The following is a 22,319-nucleotide window of genomic DNA, read 5'->3' as shown; positions in this document are numbered from 1 at the left end:
TTACTAGCCACAAGGCTTGCCTTCTGTACACTCAACAGCATCCTTTCTCTTTCCTTGCTGAACTTCTGTTATTGAGTTTGATGAGTTTTACCCCGATCCAAGGTCAGATCTAAAAATAGCCTTTGCTCTATATTAAGGGAAATGTCCACAATATTCAGGGTAGGCCCAGGTCTCATACACAGAGGGACCACATGGATATTGACAAACAGTACATTCTTCCTGAGAGCCTCTCAAATGAATGAATGTACACCCCCCCACCCAGGACTCTTGAGGGCTTTAAAAGGCCCTGCTCCAAGGAGTGGAAAGGGCTCAGGAAACAGGGCTGCTTCTGTGTCCTGCCTAGATTATACATCTAGAACAAGACTTCAGTCTAGACTACATCATGTAAGAAGCTTCTCCCCTCTGAAACTTTGGGGAGCCTGAGTCTTCGTCAACCTAATAACATAATCTGGATCCCTCTCTCTGTTGAATTTTGCATGAAGGACAAAGTCAGAGTGAAGTCACCTCAGAACTTATCTATTTCACCAGAGTAAACCAGTTTCAGTTATTGCTGAAGGCGCTCTCAAAGCACGTTGTAGCAAGTCTCATACACGAGACTGTTTCTGCCTAATGACTAAGCATGGTCTTTTGAAATTTCAGGTGTAGTCACCCAGGAATCACCTTATTCCACATAAGATCAGCTGAATGTATTGCAAAAGAGAGGGCCAACAGATAGAAAGGGAAAATAATATTTCCTGGTTATACTGTATATTGTAAAGAGCTCCTGATTTACCGTATTTTTCGTTCTATAAGTACCAGACCACAAGACGCACCTAGTTTTTGGAGGAGGAAAACAAGAAAAAAAATATTCTGAATCTCAGAAGCCAGAACAGCAAGAGGGATCGCTACGCAGTGAAAGCAGCAATCCCTCTTGCTGTTCTGGCTTCTGGGATAGCTGCGCAGCCTGCATTCGCTCCATAAGACGCACACACATTTCCCCTTACTTTTTAGGAGGGAAAAAGTGAGTCTTATAGAGCAAAAAATACAGTAATTAATGATGTACACTACTGAAAAGTTTAAAATGCTGGCCTGAGTTAAGCTACATAAATTCTAAACAGAATAATCAATGATACAATATTGCATTAATTATAAAGTACTAAAATTATTTGTATTAAAATTATCATGCAAATACTGAGCTACTTGGATGTCAGCAACTGAATATTGTGGGACTTCCAAGTAAACATGAATAGAATTGTGTTGTGGTTCTCAAAATCAATTCCTTACTGTGAAATGAGACTATTTCTAGCCAAATCATCCTTGCTATTATGAGGAAGGATTAAAGAAAATATATGAAAAGCTTGCTTCGGTTTCATTAGCATATTTTATGGGAGCAAAAACATTGCAATGAAATTATTTTGCCAAGGTGTGCTCAAGCACCACACAGATACAACAAAGCAGAGCTGTAGCTCCTTTCTTTACTTTTTCAGGTTTCTCTTCCTTGCATCCTAGGATTTCCCTCTGCTATGTCAACCTGAGTTATCTGCATTGGTAAAGGCAGGCGACACAGGATATCCATGTACTCGTGTTTGTGCAACACCCCTACAAATAGCTGGATGTCAGAGGCTAAGCTAGGATCATAGCTGATTGTTAATAATAATAATAATAATAATAATAATAATTTTTTATTTATACCCCACCCTCCCCAGCCAAGGCCAGGCTCAGAGCGGCTTACAAGCAATAATAAAAACAAGATGAATGATTACAACTTAAAAACAAAAATAAAATACAACATTAAAATAATGGAACATTAAAATATTAAAATGTAGCCTCATCGCAGGAGGAGAAGGAAAAGAAAAAAGAAAGAGAGGGAGGGAGGGAATCAAATTGGCTCCAAGCCAAAGGCCAGGTGGAACAACTCTGTCTTACAGGCCCTGCGGAAAGAAATCAGATCCTGTAGGGCCCTGGTCTCATGAGGCAGAGCGTTCCACCAGGCCGGAGACAGAGTTGAAAAGGCCCTGGCTCTGGTTGAAGCCAATCTAACTTCCTTAGGGCCTGGGACCACTAGGGTGTTGTTATTTATGGACCTTGAGGCTCTCCATGGGGCATACCAGGAGAGGCGGTCCCGTAGGTACGAGGGTCCTAGGCTGTGAAGGGCTTTAAAGGTCAAAAGCAGCACCTTAAATCTGACCCTGTACTCCACCGGGAGCCAGTGTAGCTTGAAGTTGGACTAACATATTCCCACAATGGCACATAATATCTAAGTTCATATAAACCTGTGCAGTCCCTTATGTTTCAGGCCATTGGGCCATCCTTTGAGTCCACGGCAAACACTACCAATTATGATTCTCTATTGGTTTAAGACCAATACAATGTTATTTGCCAAAAGTGAAATGGAAAATAAAATCCAGTTTAAATAAAGTACAATGAATACAGGAAGAATAATATTCATATGGTAAGCATATGAGCTGGCTGGGTGCAGGAACTCTGAACAGAAAAACATAATAATGTTGCAACCCAGAGTTTGAGTCAGATGCTTTGAAGTAAACTCATCCTTCACAGTTATAAGAAATAACAACAATGAATGATTTGTTAAAAATTTAACATGCTTGATAAAGTGAATCAGATGCATCTACCAGTAGTCAGCTTGGCAAAAAACTTCAGATTTTTAAAAAACAACCACGACCTCAGATTAGATCTAATTAAGCACTTATCCAGTTTTCTGTGACTTTGGGCCAAATTGCATGAAAGTCATGATGAGATTTCTCAAAATTCTTTTTATTTCGTTCAAAGCAGATGTAGGCTGAAATTGATCAAGGTTTAACCCTTTCTCCCCTTACCATTTGCTCTATAGAAATTGCTTGCCACTTCTAAATTGGTGTTAGCTCATGTGGGGGCTTCCCCACTCCTCAACTAGAACTAATAGCAGCTTTGCGATAATTTATTTTAGTTGGGGAAACAGTGTAGGGGAATGGAGTCAAATGCCTCCAATAGCACCAGTGACTGGATCCTGTTCAGGCCCTTCCCCAGTTGATTTTATACTTTAAAAAGAAGAAGTAAATGTCTCCTACATCATATATAGTTTGGGCCTTTGTTCCACAGCAGGAAAGAATGAAACAACATTTGCTATCCATGGGCGAAGGATGGGGAATCTGTGCCGCCTCCAGATTGTGCTGGACTCCAAATCCTATCCAGCAGCAAGTATGGCCAGTGTTCAGAGATGATGGGATCTGAACTAAAGTTCCTGTACCCAGGCTACAAACTTTACTCATTGCACCACACTGGCTGAGCCATGATTTTAGTGTTTTTGAACTAATTCCTTTCTAGCATTTCCCCTCATACAGTGTCAGTTTTGTTATACAGAAATAAGAATACAGCACATTTTCTTTGCTTCTTAGTAATAAACGGGAGCTGCCACCAAGTGTGCTTTTTACACATTAGATATGCATTGTTTTGCATTTTATTCAGAAAATATGAATAACATCATGAAACAGTGTTAAGCATTTTGCAGAAAGATTTACCACCCGCTTATGACTTTCAGTGTCAATCCACCTCCAAAGTCATGGAAGGAAGACCTAACCATAACTAGTTAGCAAAATACACGACTGTGTATTAGGGGACATAACTTACATAACTATTTCTACTCATCTTAAATCATTCTCTGATATGCAGTGTAAGTTCTTTTAAATGCTTTCCCCACATACAATGAAGTCAGTAATTGTTGGAAGCACAAAAGTCTAGCTGATATGCAGAAAATCACAGAACCCTACAATTCTTTGATTTCCTGCTTATCTTTGGGAACTGCCCTTTTATTAGGCAACTTTGGAACTGATCTGAGATAATGTATAACCAATGGCAGTGTTTGTCTGCTTAGATCAGTTATACTGACAAATGTTGTGAATGTTCACAGCTTAAAGTGCTTTGGATACACACACCATAATCACTCCAAAAGAGTTTTTTGTTATGGTTTCCCCTTTTACAACATCTGGCATCAGCAAGCTTAAAGGTTGTGGGGCTTTCAATATGACAGTCTTCTGTTCAGCCCCTAAAACACATCACAACCAAAGAGTTCTATCCGAAGTACAATACTCAGATTCCATGTTTTTGGAACGACACGAAGGAATCGGGAAAATATCGGTGGCCTGAAGTAGTTCTTGACTAGGCCACCACTGTTAATGTTGCCTGTGAACACCTGAAAACAAGCATAACAAAATGAGTGGACAAATGCAGAATGAATGCACAATGAGTAGACAAAAGGTTGGACTAACATATTCCCACAATGGTACATAATATCTAAGTTCATATAAACCTGTGCAGTCCCTTATGTGTCAGGCCATTAGGCCATCCTTTGAGTTCACAGCAAACACTACCAATTATGATTCTCTAAGTTCTCAGGCCTGCTTCTTGGGAGAAAAGCAATGACAAACCTAGACAGCATCTTAAAAAGCAGAGACATCACCTTGCCAACAAAGGTCCATATAGTTAAAGCCATGCTTTTCCCAGTAGTGATGTATGGAAGTGAGAGCTGGACCATAAAGAAGGCTGATAGCCGAAGAATTGATGCTTTTGAACTATGGTGCTGGAGGAGACTCTTGAGAGTCCCATGGACTGCAAGAAAATCCAACCTATCCATTCTGAAGGAAATCAGCCCTGAGTGCTCACTGGAAGGACAGATCCTGAAGCTGAGGCTCCAATACTTTGGCCACCTCATGAGAAGAGAAGACTCCCTGGAAAAGAAGCTGATGCTGGGAAAGATTGAGGGCATAAGGAGAAGGGGATGACAGAGGACGAGATGGTTGGACAGTGTTCTTGAAGCTACCAACATGAGTTTGACCAAACTGCGGGAGGCAGTGGAAGACAGGAGTGCCTGGCATGCTCTGGTCCATGGGGTCACAAAGAGTTGGACACGACTAAACAACAACAACAAGTTCTTGGGCAGAGATCTTCCCAAGCTCCAGTCCCCACAGTGGGGGGGGGGGGGCTGCTACACATTAGGATTTGGACCTAAGGCCTCTAGCTTTTGATCTTTACAATAAAAACACTGTTTGGAGATGTAGCTCCAGTATTTTATTCCACATTACACAAGCCGTATCTAATGATCACTGGTCCCTATATTGCTTGTAAGAACTCTAAATCCTTGGTGAAGCAAAATGATTTGGCAGTATAGAGTCACTGAGTCAAACCTGGCAAATCAAGACTGTTAAAGGCGACCTCAGTAGTAGCGGGGAGTGGCCAACATTTTTAATGCTTAACATAAATGAAAATAATAAATAGAGAGGGGGAGGAAGAATTGGTACCTTTTCCATGGAAGTTGAATCATTCATGTAAGGCTTCCACACTGAACCATCATCGCTGTAGAGGATGGAAAATGTCTTCACATACATTTCACTATACATTGATTTAGCTCCTTGTGTTATGATGCCTGTTATCTTCTTAGGTTGAAGGAGATCAATCTGCAGCCATTGTTGGTTGTTGTTGGACTGTAAAATTAATGAGAACAATAATAACACTGAGTTGTGCAAGTTCACTGGTGAATATCCAATACATGCAAATCTTGTAACTGATTTCTACAGAAGTGCACAGGGTTACTGAACACTGGACGAAGACTCTAAAATAGCCAAGTGTTTAGCATCCTTCCATGTATTCTTTATTTAATTATATGTATTAGTTGATCTACAATCAAAATAATTTGTGAAGCGGAAGTAATTCAAAGAAAATAAAACACAGTTGTTAAAAGAAAGCAATGAAAATTTTAAAGCTAAATAACCAACACTTCATTCAAGCACAATTCCATATATGTCTGCTCAGAAGTAAGTCTTATTAAGCTCAGTATTCCAGGGTTAAGTGTATATACTAATCAAGGATATTACCTGCAGGCATTACAGCTGCTGATCCTGTGTACACTGGAGTGGATCCAATGACTTCAAGCTACAGGTATTATTATTTTTTAATGGAGTTCATTCACTAGCACTAGCGCTAACTTCTTTCCTCTTTTTCTTTATATGCTATTTTAATATGATGGTTAGCTTGTGTGCGACACTGATTACTTCATTTTTACTCTACTTTTACATTATTAAAAAAATAAACAACTGCAGAAGCTTCGATTTTGCAGCTTTCGTCTTTACCTTTGCTTGCCAGGCATTCATCTTCCCTTTCAGATTGAGGCGGGCAAGAGATGGCTCCCATGAACCCAACCAAGTCTTCTTATAAGAAGAGGCTGTAATTTGCACATTCTTGATAGCCACACTTTCCATTCCCAATGGCATAAAGCAATCTATCATTAAAAATATGGACACATCCTGGTTAGATCTCCTAAGCAACAGTATGGTTTACAGCAAAGATGTACACACAGAAAGGCCTCAGCTTCAGGGTCCAGGTCTTACCTTCTCTATCACAACCCAGGAGTTCCATACGAAGAGTAGGCCTGTTATAGAACTTGGTTGGATACACCCTAATATACCTAGCAACAACAGGAGGGTCAATGAGGTTTTCTTTTATTCCATGGGCATCTGAATTGCCTTCAAAAACCTAGTGGAAACAAAAGAGCTCTGTAAGTAACTCTGCGGTATTTGTTAATGGTTGCACTCCCAGTGAAGTATCTCACGTATATTTTCTTACATGGATTCTGCCCATTTGCCTGTTCAGACCCAGAAACCTCCCCCCGAAATAAATTCACACTTGACTAAAATTTTAGTTTTGGTTTTTGGCAGAATTTAGGCCACAACTTTATTGATTACAGAAATTGAGTGGTTGCATAGGCTCTGGTTCGACTAGCTCCCTGCCATGCAGGTAGCGCTGACCCAGGGTTCCAGCATAGGTCAGCCAAGGGTGAACACTTGGATAAGTGAAAAGTTGGGAACGGACTATGTCCGCCACCCAGATGTCCCCCTGGACTCAGACACAGGCACAACTCCCTCTCAGGGATTGACCAAACCATTTGAGTCCCTGGATTCCTTTTACGGAATACCCTTCACATAGGGGTGGCAGAGTGTTCTCCCATCCCTATCACCTAAACCAGAGCCTATCCGCAACCCTACAAGTTGTGACGATTTGAAACCCAAATGGCAACAGCCAAGTGGGGGAAATTCCTGCCGTGGCCCTGTCCCAACGACAGATGACACACGATGGCATAGCAAGGTCAAGCGCAAAAGCCCTAAAAGTAGGGAGAGGTGGGCAGGTGTTCCGAATGCACAAGCCGAAAGCGGAAGCTCTGGGTCACGTGCATGGGCATAAATAGGTCCCTCGAACCGTTTGGACTGTGTCCCATTGGCCAGATTGCACCTAGCTACAAGGGACCTACCAATCGGGTGTTGTGGCTGACAAATCTTGCCCACCCACAACACAGGGGATCAGTTTCCAGGTCTCACCGCAACATGTGCCCTCTTTAAGGGAGGACAGGATTTCTATACAATTTCTCGGGCTAAAAAAGATGGACCATAATAGCCCTGAACCAATTTTTATTCCAGTTAACCATGCATAATAAATGGTGGCTCTCTAGGTGGAGATGTGTTTCAGAAGATGCACCCAGCCAGTTCAGTGGGGACTGGATGCGAATTGCAATATTAATGGAGATACACATTTATATCCTCATGGGCTACATGTGGAAAAGGTTACTTGCATGTGGTCATATATGTTTAGCACTGGCATCTAGTATTCATATAAGCTTAGCATTTGTATTCTCATATTTATTTACATCCCACCTTTCCTTCAAGGAGCTGAAGGTGGCATACTTGGTTCTCTGTCTCACTGTGATTTTTTATTTTTTATTTATTTCTATACTGCTATATTATTTTTAAAAATCAACGTGGTTGGCAGTAATACCTATATGCAATGAGACATGTAAAAATTTAAAATCAGAGACCATCAACTAACTTTTTCTTAATTATCTGCATAAGACTAGCAGCACAGAAAAGTTTCCAACAGGCATTTAAAGGTTGAAACTAGAGGTGCCTGCTGAATCCCTGTTGGCAGAGTATTCCACAAGACTAGGCTGATCAAACTAAAGGATCTATTTCGTGTTGATGTCACATGAGCCTTGCTATCTCAGGTGGCCCTCCTGCAGATGTTCTCAGTGATCAAGCTGGGATATTAGGGTTTAGGCAATCCCTATGGTACTATAGACCTAAATTAAAGCAAGCAGACTCCATAGTAGATGCACAGCCAGTGAAGATATTTTAACAATGGTGTTGCATAATAAAATAAAATTAAATAATTAAATTATTATTATTAGCCCACCCATATTCCAACACACATAAAAATAATAAAATATCGAACATTAATAGTAACAATCTGATCCTATACAAAAAGTCACAATAACTTTAAAATAAACAATGTATATAAAATAAAGCAATATTCAATAATCCATTAGAAACCAACAGTAAACAGTAAAATTAAACATCAGCAAATAATAATTTAACAGTCTGCACTTATCAATTACAATAAAGAATTACTAATCTATAATCAGATTAGTAATGTAGCAGAACAGGTCTCTTATAAAGGCTCCCAGGGTTGGAGGGTGGAGCAAGACAGGTGGAAAAGCTATCCTCAGAACACCGTAGATTAGGCTGCAAGACTGGCCCAAGGTCACCCAGTAAGCTTCACGGCTGAGTGGAAATTTGAACCCTGATCTCCTTTGTCATAGTCCAGGAGTCTAACAGTAACAACTGCACCACATTGGCTCTCTTTATATTAATCTATATTATCCCTTGAGCAAAAATTTCAATGCCTGTGTGGTGTAGTGGTTAAGAGCAGTAGTCTCGTAATCTGGGGAACCGGGTTCGCATCTCCGCTCCTCCACATGCAGCTGCTGGGTGACCTTGGGCCAGTTATACTTCTCTGAAGTCTCTCAGCCCCACTCACCTCACAGAGTGTTTGTTGTGGGGGAGGAAGGGAAAGGAGAATATTAGCCGCTTTGAGACTCCTGAAGGGGAGTGAAGGCAGGATATCAAATCCAAACTCCTCTTCTTCTTCTTCTTCTTCTTCTTCTTCTTCTTCTTCTTCTTCCTGCTGCCTTTCCCCTCCCCCCCCCCCAAAGTGGAAAACAGGGACAAGTACAGTAAATATACAAACCTTCTGTGCTCCTAAGTGATTCCCTTTAAAAGCAACCCATTTTCTTCCATCTTTGCTATAGGCAATGACGTACTCCATTGTATACAAGGAACGCATTAACTGCTTGGCTCCTTGGGTCTGAATGCCTGTGATTAGAACCTGGTTTTCTAGGTCCACCTATACAGGAGCAAAACAGTAGATCCATATAAGTGAGGTTTCATTGGAAAGGTATGCTCTTTGTGAGAAAGACAAGTGTGATTTTGGCACATGCACACGTAAAACTCCATGGTACACGACTAGTTCTATGTGTATATTGTGACTCAGCCAGTTTATTTTTATTTTTCAATGTTCATTTTTTCATATAATATGCAGCTTTATTGTTTTTCTTTCTGTCTGGAATGATGCTACTGAGAAAGATAAAAACATATGCAAGATGGTTAGGATCTGGGGCCCCTTCCAGACCACTGGGCCCCAGAAATTTGTACCAGCTCCCCGCTGCTGTCCTCATCAGCCTTGGTGCTCATTATGCTATTGGGGAAATCATACACAATCCCACCTTTGATACTGTTTGTGCCAGCAAATGTTTTGGGGCAGTCACACTGCTTCATTTCCCATCAGTGCATACAGAATACAGGACATCCACCACAGAAGGCAGTTCCACTAGGCAGGCATGGCCAAACTTGGCCCTCCAGATGTTTTGGGACTACAACTCCCATCATCCCTAGTTAATAGGACCAGTGGTCAGGGAAGATGGGAATTGTATTCCCAAAATATCTGGAGGGCCAAGTTTGGCCATACTAGTGCTTCAATAAACTACCTGCCTAGGATGGCTGAAACAAGACTTTTTAAGAGCAAGGTACATTTCCTTGGAAGGTTATGTACTTTAGAGTTAAGCGATTTCGGGCACTTGAAATAAGTAAAATCAAGAATCTCACGTAGGACAAAAAAAACCCATACCAAAAATGGAAAAACATTTGGCATCTGCATGATTGGAATATATAACTGGATCCAACAAAGATCTTCTGACCTGCTGAAGGCCATGAACCATTTTGTAGCAAGGGGCAAACAGAGAGCAAGTCAGAAGTAGAAAACAACACTTTTGTTGATAGGTCATTATTTTCTTTTAAAATCATATTTTCCTTCTAAGTTCTGGGGACATTGTCTTTTGTTCTTTCAGTAGTGGTACTATTTACCAATACAAAAGCCCTTTCTCTAGATATTCAGAATTCAAACAAACAGTATTAAGTGACCTTTCTATCCTAGCTGATGAAGCAGGAGAAGTGTGCCAAAAAGTTAACTATTGCCCTAAGCACACGCAAGCCCGCAGATGGACCTCAAATCTCTCTCTGTCTCGGCCATGAACTTTAGAAAGATGTTTCAAAACATTCGTAGCCACTACAATAGGCTTAATATTTTCTTTTTCAAAGATGACACAGAACTGCAGAGTTGAGAAGATTACAGACGTGATCACAGGGCCTATAGGTCAATCCCCTATTCCTATTCCCAGACCCAAACAACTTTTAACCCACTGCTTGTTATCTCGTCACAAACAACCTATTGGGCCACCAGATGACTCACACAAGACTATCAAGAAGCCACACAGGCCCAGCCAGGCATCTTTAGGCAATTTGGCCTGACCCCAAACATGGCAATCCATCAGATTATATTGATACAAATCCACATCACCTAGCATCTCATCTCAGATTGAAGCTGTCCCTGATACCTTCAAAGAAGACGAAAGGTATAAGCTTTCCAAAGCTCATAAAAGCAAAATATGACCCCAACAGTCTCAAATGGAAGAATATGAATTTATTTAAAGCCCCACAAATTTAAGAATAATTTAAGAATAAGCCCATTAAAGTCCAGTGTCCTGTTCTGACAGGCCAGCCAGATGCCTGTAGGAAGCCCACAAGAAGCACTGGAATGTGACAGCGCTCCCCACATTTGTGACTCCTAGGAACTGGTATTCAGAGGCATGATGTCCTGGAATAGTAGTGATGGAACATTTGTTTAATCCTTTTATAAAGCCATCCAAGTTGGTGGCAGCTCTACATTTTCTGAAAGTGAATTCCAGAGTTTGCATGAAAATATAATTTATTTGGTCTGTCCTGATTCTTCCATCATTTAGCTTTATTGGACAGTCCTGTGAGTTCTGGTATAATGAGAGAAAAATTCACCACGTTCTCCACACCATGCATTATCTTATAGACCTCTGTCATGCCCCACCCCTCGCTCCGCTTTTTATTTAACCTGAAAAGGCCCAATTGTTGGCACCTTTTCTCATAGGGGAGCTGTTCCAGCTCCTTAATCATATTGCATGCTCTTTTCTGAACATTTTCCATTTTTGCAGTTACAAGAGATGTTTAATAAATCTATCCTACCCTGTTTCAAGTACAACAATGCTCTTTGGCCTGCAACTTTATCCATCAGACTATTCCAGAAGTTCAAAGCTTAAGGACTTTCTGATGTCTAGTCTATTGGTTCTTTTACCCTTGAAAATTCTGACCCCAAAGTTACTTGGGAAATTATCAGGAAGAATTTTTCAGGAAAAAAAGTGTTCTCTCCACTCTTGAGGTTGCAAAGCACAGCACTTGCTCTCCTCTCTGTTTAAATCTCCCTTTGTGTAGAGATTTTCAAAAGGGATACATGACAAATCTGAAGAATCATGAATTGTGCAGGCTGTTTATGTTAGCCAGATTTAATATGTTTCCCTCAATGATAGTAAGAGGAAGATATTTAGCTCTCCCAGAATCAGAGCGTCTCTGAAATGTAGTAAACAGGAACCTGATACTTTGGAGCATATTTTCTTTTCTTGTGATTTTGGCATTTATGCCAGAAGACAATTATTAGAGTCCTTACAACTCAACAGGCTCAGTTCTATGCTACCAATGGTTCAGGACCTGCTCTCAGACAGGAATAATCAAATTACTTCAATAGTGGCTGAATTTCTGAGTACTGTCCATGTAGAAAGACTGGGCCATTATAAAGAGATTTAGTGGTTCTTATTTGATCGGTCATGTGGTAGTGTTGTATTGTATTATTTATGCAAATTGATTTTCTCTGGAGTTAAAGATCTGACTGGGACAAACCTTGTTATGTTGAGCTTGTATTTTGCACAATTTTTATACGGTGTCTGTTTGATAATGTGTGGTTTGCTACGCTTAATAAAGGATATTCGAATTCGGTTCTTTTACCCGCACAGGCCATCATACCTTCAACTCAGCTTTTTTTTTTAAGCTAAAAAAGAAAAGCAAGCTATTTTAAATCAAGTTACTTCAAATCTATACTCATAAAACTGTTTCTGTGATCAGATCATACCTGAATCCAGGGAAGTTCAGTTTCGTTCTTCCCAGCGCTCCAAGCATTGTATTTTCCATCGTTATTTAATCTTGCCAGTTTAGGCTCCCAGTATCCTGGGTAAGACCAAACAGAAAATGTATTGCAAAAGGAAACTGAAAAGCTTAAACAATGCCAGTTTTCAGAACAATTGTTTCAAAAAAGCAGTTTAGTGGTTGTAAACTACATTATTAACAGTAAATAAAAGCTATTGAATCCCATTACAAACTACAATACAGTGGTACCTCGGGTTACATATGCTTCAGGTTACATACGCTTCAGGTTACAGACTCTGCTAACCCATAAAGCTTACCTCGGGTTAAGAACTTTGCTTCAGGATGAGAACAGAAATTGTGCTCCGGCAGCACGGTGGCAGCAGGAGGCCCCATTAGCAAAAGTGGTGCTTCAGGTTAAGAACAATTTCAGGTTAAGAACAGACCTCCAGAACGAATTAAGTACTTAACCTGAGGTACCACTGTACGCTAACACATTCAAACCCAACAGAACAGCCAAGGTCTTTACCATCCTTTTTTGCATGCTCTTTGCATTTTTGATGGAAACACGTTTGAACTGACTGATTCATTCATTATCAATAATACATTGGCAATCTGTAAACAAAATAGTGAGTGAGAATTAAAAAACAACAACCCTGCTCTTAGGCGCAGTCTAAAGGTAAAGGTAAAGGACCCCTGACAGTTAAGTCCAGTCGCGAACAACTCTGGGGTTGTGGTGCTCATCTTGCTTTACTGGCTGAGGGAGCTGGCGTTTGTCCGCAGACAGTTTTCCAGGTCATGTGGCCAGAGGAGCGCACGGAAACGCCATTTATCTTCCCGCCGGAGCGGTACCTATTTATCTGCTTGCACTTTTTGTCATGCTTTTGAACTGCTAGGGAGCTCACCCTGTTGCGGGGATTCGAACCGCTGACCTTCTGATCGGCAAGCCCAAGGCTCAGTGGTTTACACCACAGCGCCACCCGCGTCCCTCTTAGGAGCGGTCTAGAACTTGCTAAAACAAACACATTCTAATGCATTTCCAATGAAAAAATTGTTGTTGCTAATTCATCACCAGCAGGGCAAGTCGCAGGCTGAGATGGCATTTTCAGAACCAATTTATAGAGCAGGTCTTTGCTTGCTAAACCAAACACCATCACAAACCACACTGAATGGCTGAGAAATTGACCTGTTAAATTAACAGCAGCCAGAGGCAAGCATAATCTATTTTCATTTTGCAATATGTGGCAAATATTTATATAATATATTAATCATGTGGACTATGGTAAGAAACTAACAAATATGGGGAAATGGGGCAATGTTTTTTAGAATAATAATTATAATATATCATAAGAGTCTGTACAAATGCCAGGACAATTCACAATTGTTTGTATTTTGGGGGGAAATGTGATGTTGTTGTTGTTGTAATATTGTAAAGATTACAATATTGTAATATTTATAAATTTTGTAAATAAAAATATTTAAACAAACACGTTATATTCAGTATGTTATATTGCATGCCTACTAGTTAGTAGGGACGCGGGTGGCGCTGTGGGTAAAAGCCTCAGCACCTAGGGCTTGCCGATCGAAAGGTCGGCGGTTCGAATCCCCACGGCAGGGTGCGCTCCCGTTGCTCAGTCCCAGCGCCTGCCAACCTAGCAGTTCGAAAGCACCCCCGGGGGCAAGTAGATAACTAGGGACCGCTTACTAGCGGGAAGGTAAATGGCGTTTCCGTGTGCGGCTCTGGCTTGCCAGAGCAGCGATGTCACGCTGGCCACGTGACCCGGAAGTGTCTCCGGACAGCGCTGGCCCCCGGCCTCTTGAGTGAGATGGGCGCACAACCCTAGAGTCTGTCAAGACTGGCCCGTACGGGCAGGGGTACCTTTACCTTTACCTTACTAGTTAGTATATTACCCATTTGTGCTGTCCATTTTGGTACCATGAAAGATAATTTATGTCTACCACAATGGGGAAGAATGGAAGTGTTAATGGTTGGCCACCACAGAATGTGGGTGTTTATTAAAGCAGTAGTCTATTGTGCAGTGGTTCCATTGCTAAAGGCTAGAATTTAAAGTATATCACTTGCAAAGAGACAAAACGTATTCAACTTAACGACTTAAATTCCTTCACTTTGAAATTTAACTTACCTATGTAGTTCGAAGCACTGATCTGTGAGTCTTTTATAATGCCACTTGCTAGACCCATGGGCAGCTTGCATCCTATTGAGAGGGATCAAACGCATTAGCCCTACCTAAATTCTGGTGCTAGGCAGAGCAATCCTATATCCTAGGTTACACCTGGGGGTGAGATGGAGATGCACCATTGCTACATCTTGTGTGCACTTAGTCTGGGATGGGAAGGAAAAAATACACAGCCAGACTTTAAAAAAACAAACAAAAAACAGCATAAAAATGGCAGACTTGATCCCAGCTTCCCTGGAAACTCTGCCAGTACCCACCAATCAGGGCCTGCCCCAGTGACAATGGGTTGCATCCAACAAGGTTTTCGTCAAAATAGACTCACTGAAATTAATAGACCTGAGTAAGCCATCTTGACTAATTTCAGTGCATCTACTCTGAGTTGTTAGGATTCTTGCTCCATGTTTGCAGTCATGGGATTGTTGTCTATCACATGACGGTGTATGTTTTCATTCCATGGGAATGTGTAGGAAGTGACGGAGACAGGATGTTTTGGTATTACTGTGTTCCGTGAAGTGGGACTATTGTCCTTTGTTCTTTCTCTTTTTGCTGTCTGATGAGAAAGAATAAGGAGCTAAGTCAGAATGCTCCGAGTGTATTATATGTAAATAAACGTAGATTAGCCAAAATGCTGTGCTACAGAGTTCTGTTACTCAAACTGCAAATACTCTGCAGGATCGTAAGTGTGCTGATGCCTCTTGGTATCAGTCGTTGTGATGTTCGAGCTGAAGAAAGCATCTGAAGCTCCCAAACGATTGATCAGGAGGGAGAAACATGCTAGTTAGGCATGTGTCTCTGCCAGGGTCCTACATGCAAGTAGGACGATCTTAACAGTTGGACCAGTACTGTATTGGATACAACACAATGCTAATTTACTAGCAATAGCTTGAAGTCCCACTACACACACACTGCTTCCCAACCATGCAATGGCACTTATGTGCCTTGTTTTGCTTTGTGTTAAACTCTGTTACCTGTATCTATAACAGTAAAGGAGGCTTGCATTCCTGCTTCCTGATATTCACCAACTTCTGTTTTTAAAAGCCATGTGCCAGCTCCTGACGATTTCATTGCAACAGTACCAAATGAACCTTAAAAGCAGAAAGGAAATGAATGCACATTTTAGCATCATATTAAACCAACGCCTACTCTGTTTTTTATTATTCTCCACTAACAGGAATTAGACATCAGGTACAAGGTTCCTGAACTTTCACAAACATCCAGTTTTTTTGGTTGCTCTTGGTTAAATCATACTGTGGTACCTCGGCTTAAGTACTTAATTCATTCCAGAGGTCCGTTCTTAACCTGAAACTGTTCTTAACCTGAAGCATCACTTTAGCTAACGGGGCCTCCTGCTGCTGCCACGCCCCCAGAGCACATTTTCTGTTTCCATCCTGAAGCAAAGTTCTTAACCCGAGGTACTATTTCTGGGTTAGCAGAGTCTATAACCTGAAGCGTATGTAACCTGAAGCGTATATAACCCGAGGTACCACCGTATTCAGCTTTAGACTGCCGGCTATGTATTCTCATGCTATATTTTCACTGCATACATTAGGATTTCTGATCAAAATCAATCTGTAGACAAGACCATTTTCTCTTTGCATACTAACTTGTATTCAACCCAGTCTGCAAAGAGAAATGCTTAGCCCTATGTCAAGGTGATCGCAGGTGATTGACAGGTGGTTGGTGCCTGCTCCCCTGTCAAAGTGGCCCATGGCGATGGAGAATATTAGGATCCAGACTACTAGCTGGATCCAGTTTGTCACCCCTCTTCTTGTGTAGCATAAAGGAGTTAGCCAGTGCATCTCAGAAGGCTAGTGGAGGCAAAGTGGATTCTATTGCAATAATTTCTCAGCCATTTACCATAGAAATCAGGGGTTGTTTATATGCTGACATGGACTGGGTCATTTGTCATTCTTTTAAAAAAATCGTATTTTTTTTTATTCACATTGATATAACTACTTAAGAATTCTTCAGAGTCATTCCAACACCATAGAGAAGAGCATTTAATTTTCTGACAACAATATGTGGATCCATCTGATTATATTTACCAGGAAGAAGAGGGTAGACACCAAGCTGATGATCTTCCCTTCCCTGTTCTGTGAATGTCTGACCGTGGAAATTAACAACATGAATGTCTTTTGGCCCACCCATGTTTATCAAATGCCAGTGGACCTTCTCATCCTTAAACATCCGCAACCCCTGAAGGTGGTATGAAACCCCATTAATAGCTGGAACAAAAAAGAACATGGGATCAGAGATTAAGAAACAGCACACATATCCTTCTGTGGTTGTTGTTTTTTTAAAAAACGTTGAGATGCATAACTACAATTTCTATAACTACTTAGTTCTTCAAAGCCTTGACATAGAAGAATATTTCAGCACCGTGGTTTAATTAAGATAGTATCATCATAGCATACAGTAGCAACCTGGAAATCTAATGGTCTTGTGGCAACATTGGGTAATTTGTTTTTTGCTGTCACCAGGGGCGGCACGTCCGGTTTCACCTCTTTCTCTGAAGCTGCAGAAGCCTCTAATAGTCCCCACCACCACCACCTGAAGTTGCTAGTAGCAAATGAAGATTTACAGGCACAACCATCCAAACTGGGACACGCCAACTGGCTGGTTTTACAAGACAACAATTATGTTGGAAGTTCTAATCAGAGAACCACAACACATAGTTGGTCCCTATTTTCTCAATGGAGGCTTCACCTTCAAATAATGCACCCAGGAACTGTGCTCCTTGCCACCTGCGATTTTCAAGGGCTTTAGCGAAAGTTAGCTTTACAAATGTCAGGTTGGATGTGGAAAATTAAAATGGATGTAATCCAGTCAGCACTAAATACCTCAAGCCCTTCCAGTTTCAGTGGAAAGGAGTTAAATATAAGCTCAAATCCAAGTGGCTTAAAACTTTTTAACTTTTGCTCATTGGTGCCCACTGATGGGATAAACAATGGCCTTGAGGAATATCACTGCCTTTCTAGTTAAACTTTATTTAAATAGAATAATTCAATTTGAAGGGGAGCGTAAGGATACAGTGTTAAGTTTGAAGAATAAAGAGAAAACTGACTTGCGTATCATGATGGAGGTTAATTAGATTTTTCTGTTAACAAAATATTAACAGAATACATTAACATGTATCAAGAGGGGGGCCTTGGAATGAAACAGGAAAATATTTGAAGCAAAAATAAGATCAGATGAGTTTGATATTAGTGAAAGGAAATAGTCAATAGCAGGACTGGTTGTGCTAAAACAATTTGAGACCTCTGATTATAAATCTACTATATTTGAACTCTTATCAGGAACATGGGTGACAACAGAGGGGGGAAAATTTCATGCAAGTGTTTTGTGTCTGTAAAATGTTAACATTCAGAAAACATCCCTATCATTTTTCTTCAATATAGTCATAGTTATTATTCATCATCACTAGGGATCTTATAGTAGACAAAGGAAAACATCTATACCAGGAAATTTATGGTGCCTTTTTGCTCCGGAAATTCTCTCAGCATGAGTCCTTTTTTTATATTTATTGAAGTACCAGCTTTTCTCCTCATCAAAGACCATAAAAAGCAGAACAAATTCTCTCATGTCCTTTGGCTTGCTATACTTGTCAAGCATTCCTTTTTGACAGATCAAGACTGGACCAATCAAGCCAGAGTGAATATCTTTTTCCTACAAAACAAGACAGGAAAGAGGTTCCAAAATTAGTTTCTCAGGTAAATGAATTGCTGCTCTTGTGGTTTATTTGAAAGCATCAGCTCACTTCATTCTGATGCAGATATATTAATATGTAATAAATTTAAACTGTTAAAATCCTGAATTTTAAATTGCTGTAACCTGTCCTGGGACCAGCTTGTGAAAGGCAGATAATAAATTAAATCATATTAGTAATTCATGAATGTTATAACATGGTCATTTCCACATACACCCACTTAATACACAGAGAATCTCAAATCCAAGATATATCTGAAAAGCAAAAGGCATACAAATTTGGAAGCCAAATTAGCCAACATGTTCTTCATTCCTGTTGAAAGATTTCATTTCCCTTTTTACTCAGAGGATTCCACAGAAGTATTAGTGCTTTAAAACAAAAACAAAAACTTTCTGTATTAGATTGCCTTACCGGGTTTACAGCAGAGTAGTAGGCCCAGGATCTACATGTTCTCTGACCTTCTGGAGGTCCTGACCGTTGGGTCACATGCCAGACATAAGTATAGGTGCCATTTGGCAGGATTGCGTCATCCTCTTTAAACCATTTTGGAGACTGGTCATCATAGCTTCTACCCTCAGAAGACTTTTCATAATAAAGCCCATGGGCATGGAGAGAATATGGCCTGGAGGCCAGATTTTTAAAGTGAATCTATAATAATAATAATAATAATAATAATAATAATAATAATAATAATAATAATTTATTTACGCTATGCCCATCTGGGCGGCTCCCAACATCATCATCATCATCATCAAGCGATAAAATATCAAACATTAAAAACTTCCCAAAACAGGATTGCTTTCAGGTGTCTCCTAAAAGTTGTTTACAGTCGTACCTTTGAAGTCGAAAAAGAATCCGTTCCGGAAGTCCCTTCGACTTCCAAAACGTTAGGAAACCAAAGCACGGCTTCTGATTGGCTGCAGGACGATCCTGCAGCCAATCAGAAGCCACGGAAGCCGTGTTGGACGTTCGGGTTCCAAAGAACGTTTGCAGACTTGAACACTCACTTCTGGGTTTGTGGCATTCAGAAGCCAAAATGTCTAAGTACCAAGGCGTTTGGGATCCGAGGGACGACTGTATTTCCCTGACATCTGATGGGAGGGCGTTCCACAGGGTGGGGCACCACTACCAAGCAGGCCCTCTGCCTGGTTGAACGGACAGCGGTTAGCAGTTATGAAGGTGGAAAACCTCCCTTCCAAAAACTTAAAGCTTTGTGGAGTTATCCTGGGTTCAGACTTTGGAGACTTCATCAAGTCACATCTAGAACTCTGCTCCCATGGGAAAAATTCTTTGAAACTATAGACAGGTTGTGAATGAAAATCTGTCTTGGGATGTACTTATTGTGCACAGCTGTCTGTCTGTACAGATCAACAAGCTGGGCATATGCAAAGGTTTAATTATAAATGGTTGTCGCTACCTGTCTTCTAACTGTAACCAAGTTGTTTAATTAAGGAACAATACAAGCTGCCTTGTAGAGAGTCAGACCATTGATCCATCTAGTTCAATATTGTCTTCACTAGCTGGCAGTAGCTCTCCAGAATTTCAGAAAGGAGCCATTCACAGCCCTACCTGGAATTTAGATTTGCTATGCATTTCTGCTCCCATGTACGGCACACATAAATTAGTACTACAGTAATCCTACTCTGTGTATTCTTAACAAGCTCAGTTCTCCAAGCGTTGATACTCATGTGGTTAAAATCCACACCAAAGAATATCAGCAGGCTTGGAGGTAAGTCTCGAAGTTTGCTGAAGTTAAAAAAAAATAGAAAAGAATCTAGGAGGGACCCCCCATGCAAAAAACCCCCCCACCAATCCAATGAGGACTGGACATGCTCAGTAGCCATTGAATGCTAAGTGTCTGTTGGAAAACTGGGAGGAGAGAATGGAACCCTGAAAGAAGACATGGCTGGCTGATTTGAATCATTTTGCTATCGGTTTTGATTTAAAAATGGCAGCATATATCTAAAATACAAATTACACTGCCGCATTTCGTTGCAGGTCAGTTTGTAGTGCATGCGTTTCATTGCTGTCGGTGGAAGTTTCCTTCAACCACGTTTCACACTTTCAAGAGTTGGGGGTAATGAGAAGGAAAGGAAACTCATTTCACCTTTGCTTTCTGCAGTAGAAAATCTCATAGGAGAAGACCGCCTAAGAAACCCTTATGTGTTATACATGTAAATGGACTACAGCAGGGAGAAGGAACCTGTGGTCCTCCAGATATGGCTGGACTCCAAAAGCCATTCATTCCTGACTATTGGCCATACTGACTGGGGCTGATGGAAGTCAAACAAAATCTGGGAGGCATATCACATATTCCCCGCCCCCCATGCTATAAGAAGTTCATGCAATATTGTTGCATTCAGAGCACATTGGCGAGTATTGTTCAGGCTGCATGCAAAAGGATTTGTTATATATATTTATGCTTCTATTTTCATTAGTAATGCCCAGCCACAAGAAGACACATGGTCTTTTAGGGAATTTATTTATTTCTTTTAACACACCCAAACAAAAATGAAATCCATTTTTTTATTTTGAAGTTATTAAAAAGGGAAAAAAAATGCCCTCAATTATTCAAAGACTGGGAACATGAACTTACTTGGATGACATCATCCACCTCAGCTCTAATGACAGGACCCAGGATGCCAAGGTGTTCCTCATATTCCCCTCCAGCTTCAGGTATCCTAAAAGTATCGTCTTGATAACTTCGGAAAATCACTTTTTTGTACCCTGTCCTGGCTGGGCCACTTTTCACTGTACTGAGGACATGGAAGGATTGAGATGAAAAGACTGTAAATAAACAATAACTTTTTTGTGGGTAAATTTTTAATATCAGTAAGCACTTGGAGACTGAGAAATGGTGAAGCTACTGCAGAATCAAAGCAAAAGGGCATCTATTTCGGCTCTGTGACTCTGGCCCAATCTGCTCTGTACATTTGAAGCTATATCACACCACTTTAAAGAATCATGGCTTCCCCCAAAGAATCATGGGAACTGTAGTTTGTTAAGAATGCTGAGCATTGTTAGGTGAACATATTCCTCTCACAGAGCTATAATTGACAGATTGGTTTAACAGTCAATTCCTATTCCTAGGGAACTTTGAGAATTGTAGCTCACAGGGCTTTGTTGCCGTTGCAGGCAGAAACTAAAAATCATTTTTCTTTGAATGAGTACTGCTGTTGTTTTTAACTTGATTGCTGTTTGGCATGGCTTACATGAACATTTTTCGTAACTGACATGACGTTTTTGTTTTTAACTGCATTGTACATTTTGGATGTGAAATGTTCTACAAACAGCAGAGTGGGGTAAAAATATTAAACATTAACTGATTTAATATAACTAAGCAAACATGGTTGCATTTGCCCGTCTGCTTAGAGCCGCTCAGTGTACTTCCTGAAACAGCCCCACCGAAGTATTTTGTGCTTTAAAGAAAGAAAATAAAGAGACTGGGTTGTGCCCAGTGCTGCTGTTCTGCTTCTGCAACATACTTCTGCTTGTGGAATGAATCTTTCCCCTCCTCTCCCCTGCAGCCCCTCATGCACCCTCAAAATCTGCTCTAGAGGGTTGAAGGACCATCCAGAACAGATTTTGAGGACATATAGGGAGCAAGTCCCCTTGCATGAGCGGAACTCTACGCATGACAAAGTGGTACAACCCATTTTCCCCTAATGAATAAATTAAAAAAGAATAGTTTCCTAGATTTGCGGGCTTAACCACCTGATTCTGATGATCAAGAAGTACCCAAAATCGATCAGTCCTGATGGAGTGTGCGTGGACTGTTGATGAGTTGTTGCTTTATGGTTATATTATTTATTGTTCTTTTCATCATTTGTTGCTTTATATTGTAAGCCACTTTGGGCAACCATTTGCCCAGAAACAAATGGGCTTATTTATTTATTTAAAATAAATAAAAACAGCCCATTAATAAAGACTGACGTATTCTAAAAGGTTTTAAGCTGCAATTCTAAACACAATTACCGAGGGGGGATTTGCATCTGAGTAGACATGTATAGGATTGCACTGCTTAGCGCGTTGCACTAAAGCCAGCAAGATGGAATTGGGTCA

General features: G+C 40.7%; 1 protein-coding gene across 2 annotated transcripts in view; it reads right to left on the bottom strand.

Moving 5' to 3' along the window:
- Positions 1–3,400: 3,400 nt before the first annotated feature.
- The window catches only part of F5 (coagulation factor V), a 39,593-nt gene continuing 20,674 nt past the window's right edge, over positions 3,401–22,319 (bottom strand). For both annotated transcript variants that reach the window (XM_083439063.1, XM_083439062.1), the window contains 12 exons: positions 20,854–21,013; positions 18,669–18,905; positions 18,010–18,217; positions 16,597–16,776; positions 15,520–15,636; positions 14,498–14,569; positions 12,343–12,437; positions 9,046–9,201; positions 6,360–6,504; positions 6,102–6,250; positions 5,274–5,456; positions 3,401–4,168 (listed from right to left, as the gene is read on the bottom strand). In XM_083439063.1, coding sequence (XP_083295189.1) covers positions 4,022–4,168; positions 5,274–5,456; positions 6,102–6,250; positions 6,360–6,504; positions 9,046–9,201; positions 12,343–12,437; positions 14,498–14,569; positions 15,520–15,636; positions 16,597–16,776; positions 18,010–18,217; positions 18,669–18,905; positions 20,854–21,013 — 1,849 coding nt within the window. In that variant the 3' untranslated portion in view covers positions 3,401–4,021. The remainder of the gene's footprint in view (positions 4,169–5,273; positions 5,457–6,101; positions 6,251–6,359; positions 6,505–9,045; positions 9,202–12,342; positions 12,438–14,497; positions 14,570–15,519; positions 15,637–16,596; positions 16,777–18,009; positions 18,218–18,668; positions 18,906–20,853; positions 21,014–22,319) is intronic.

The sequence above is a fragment of the Podarcis tiliguerta genome, assembly GCF_965153285.1.
Source record: "Podarcis tiliguerta genome assembly, chromosome: 4".
Classification (NCBI taxonomy): domain Eukaryota; kingdom Metazoa; phylum Chordata; class Lepidosauria; order Squamata; family Lacertidae; genus Podarcis; species Podarcis tiliguerta.
Note: the sequence above shows the minus strand (reverse complement) of the source record. Positions and strands in the feature narration are given on the sequence as shown.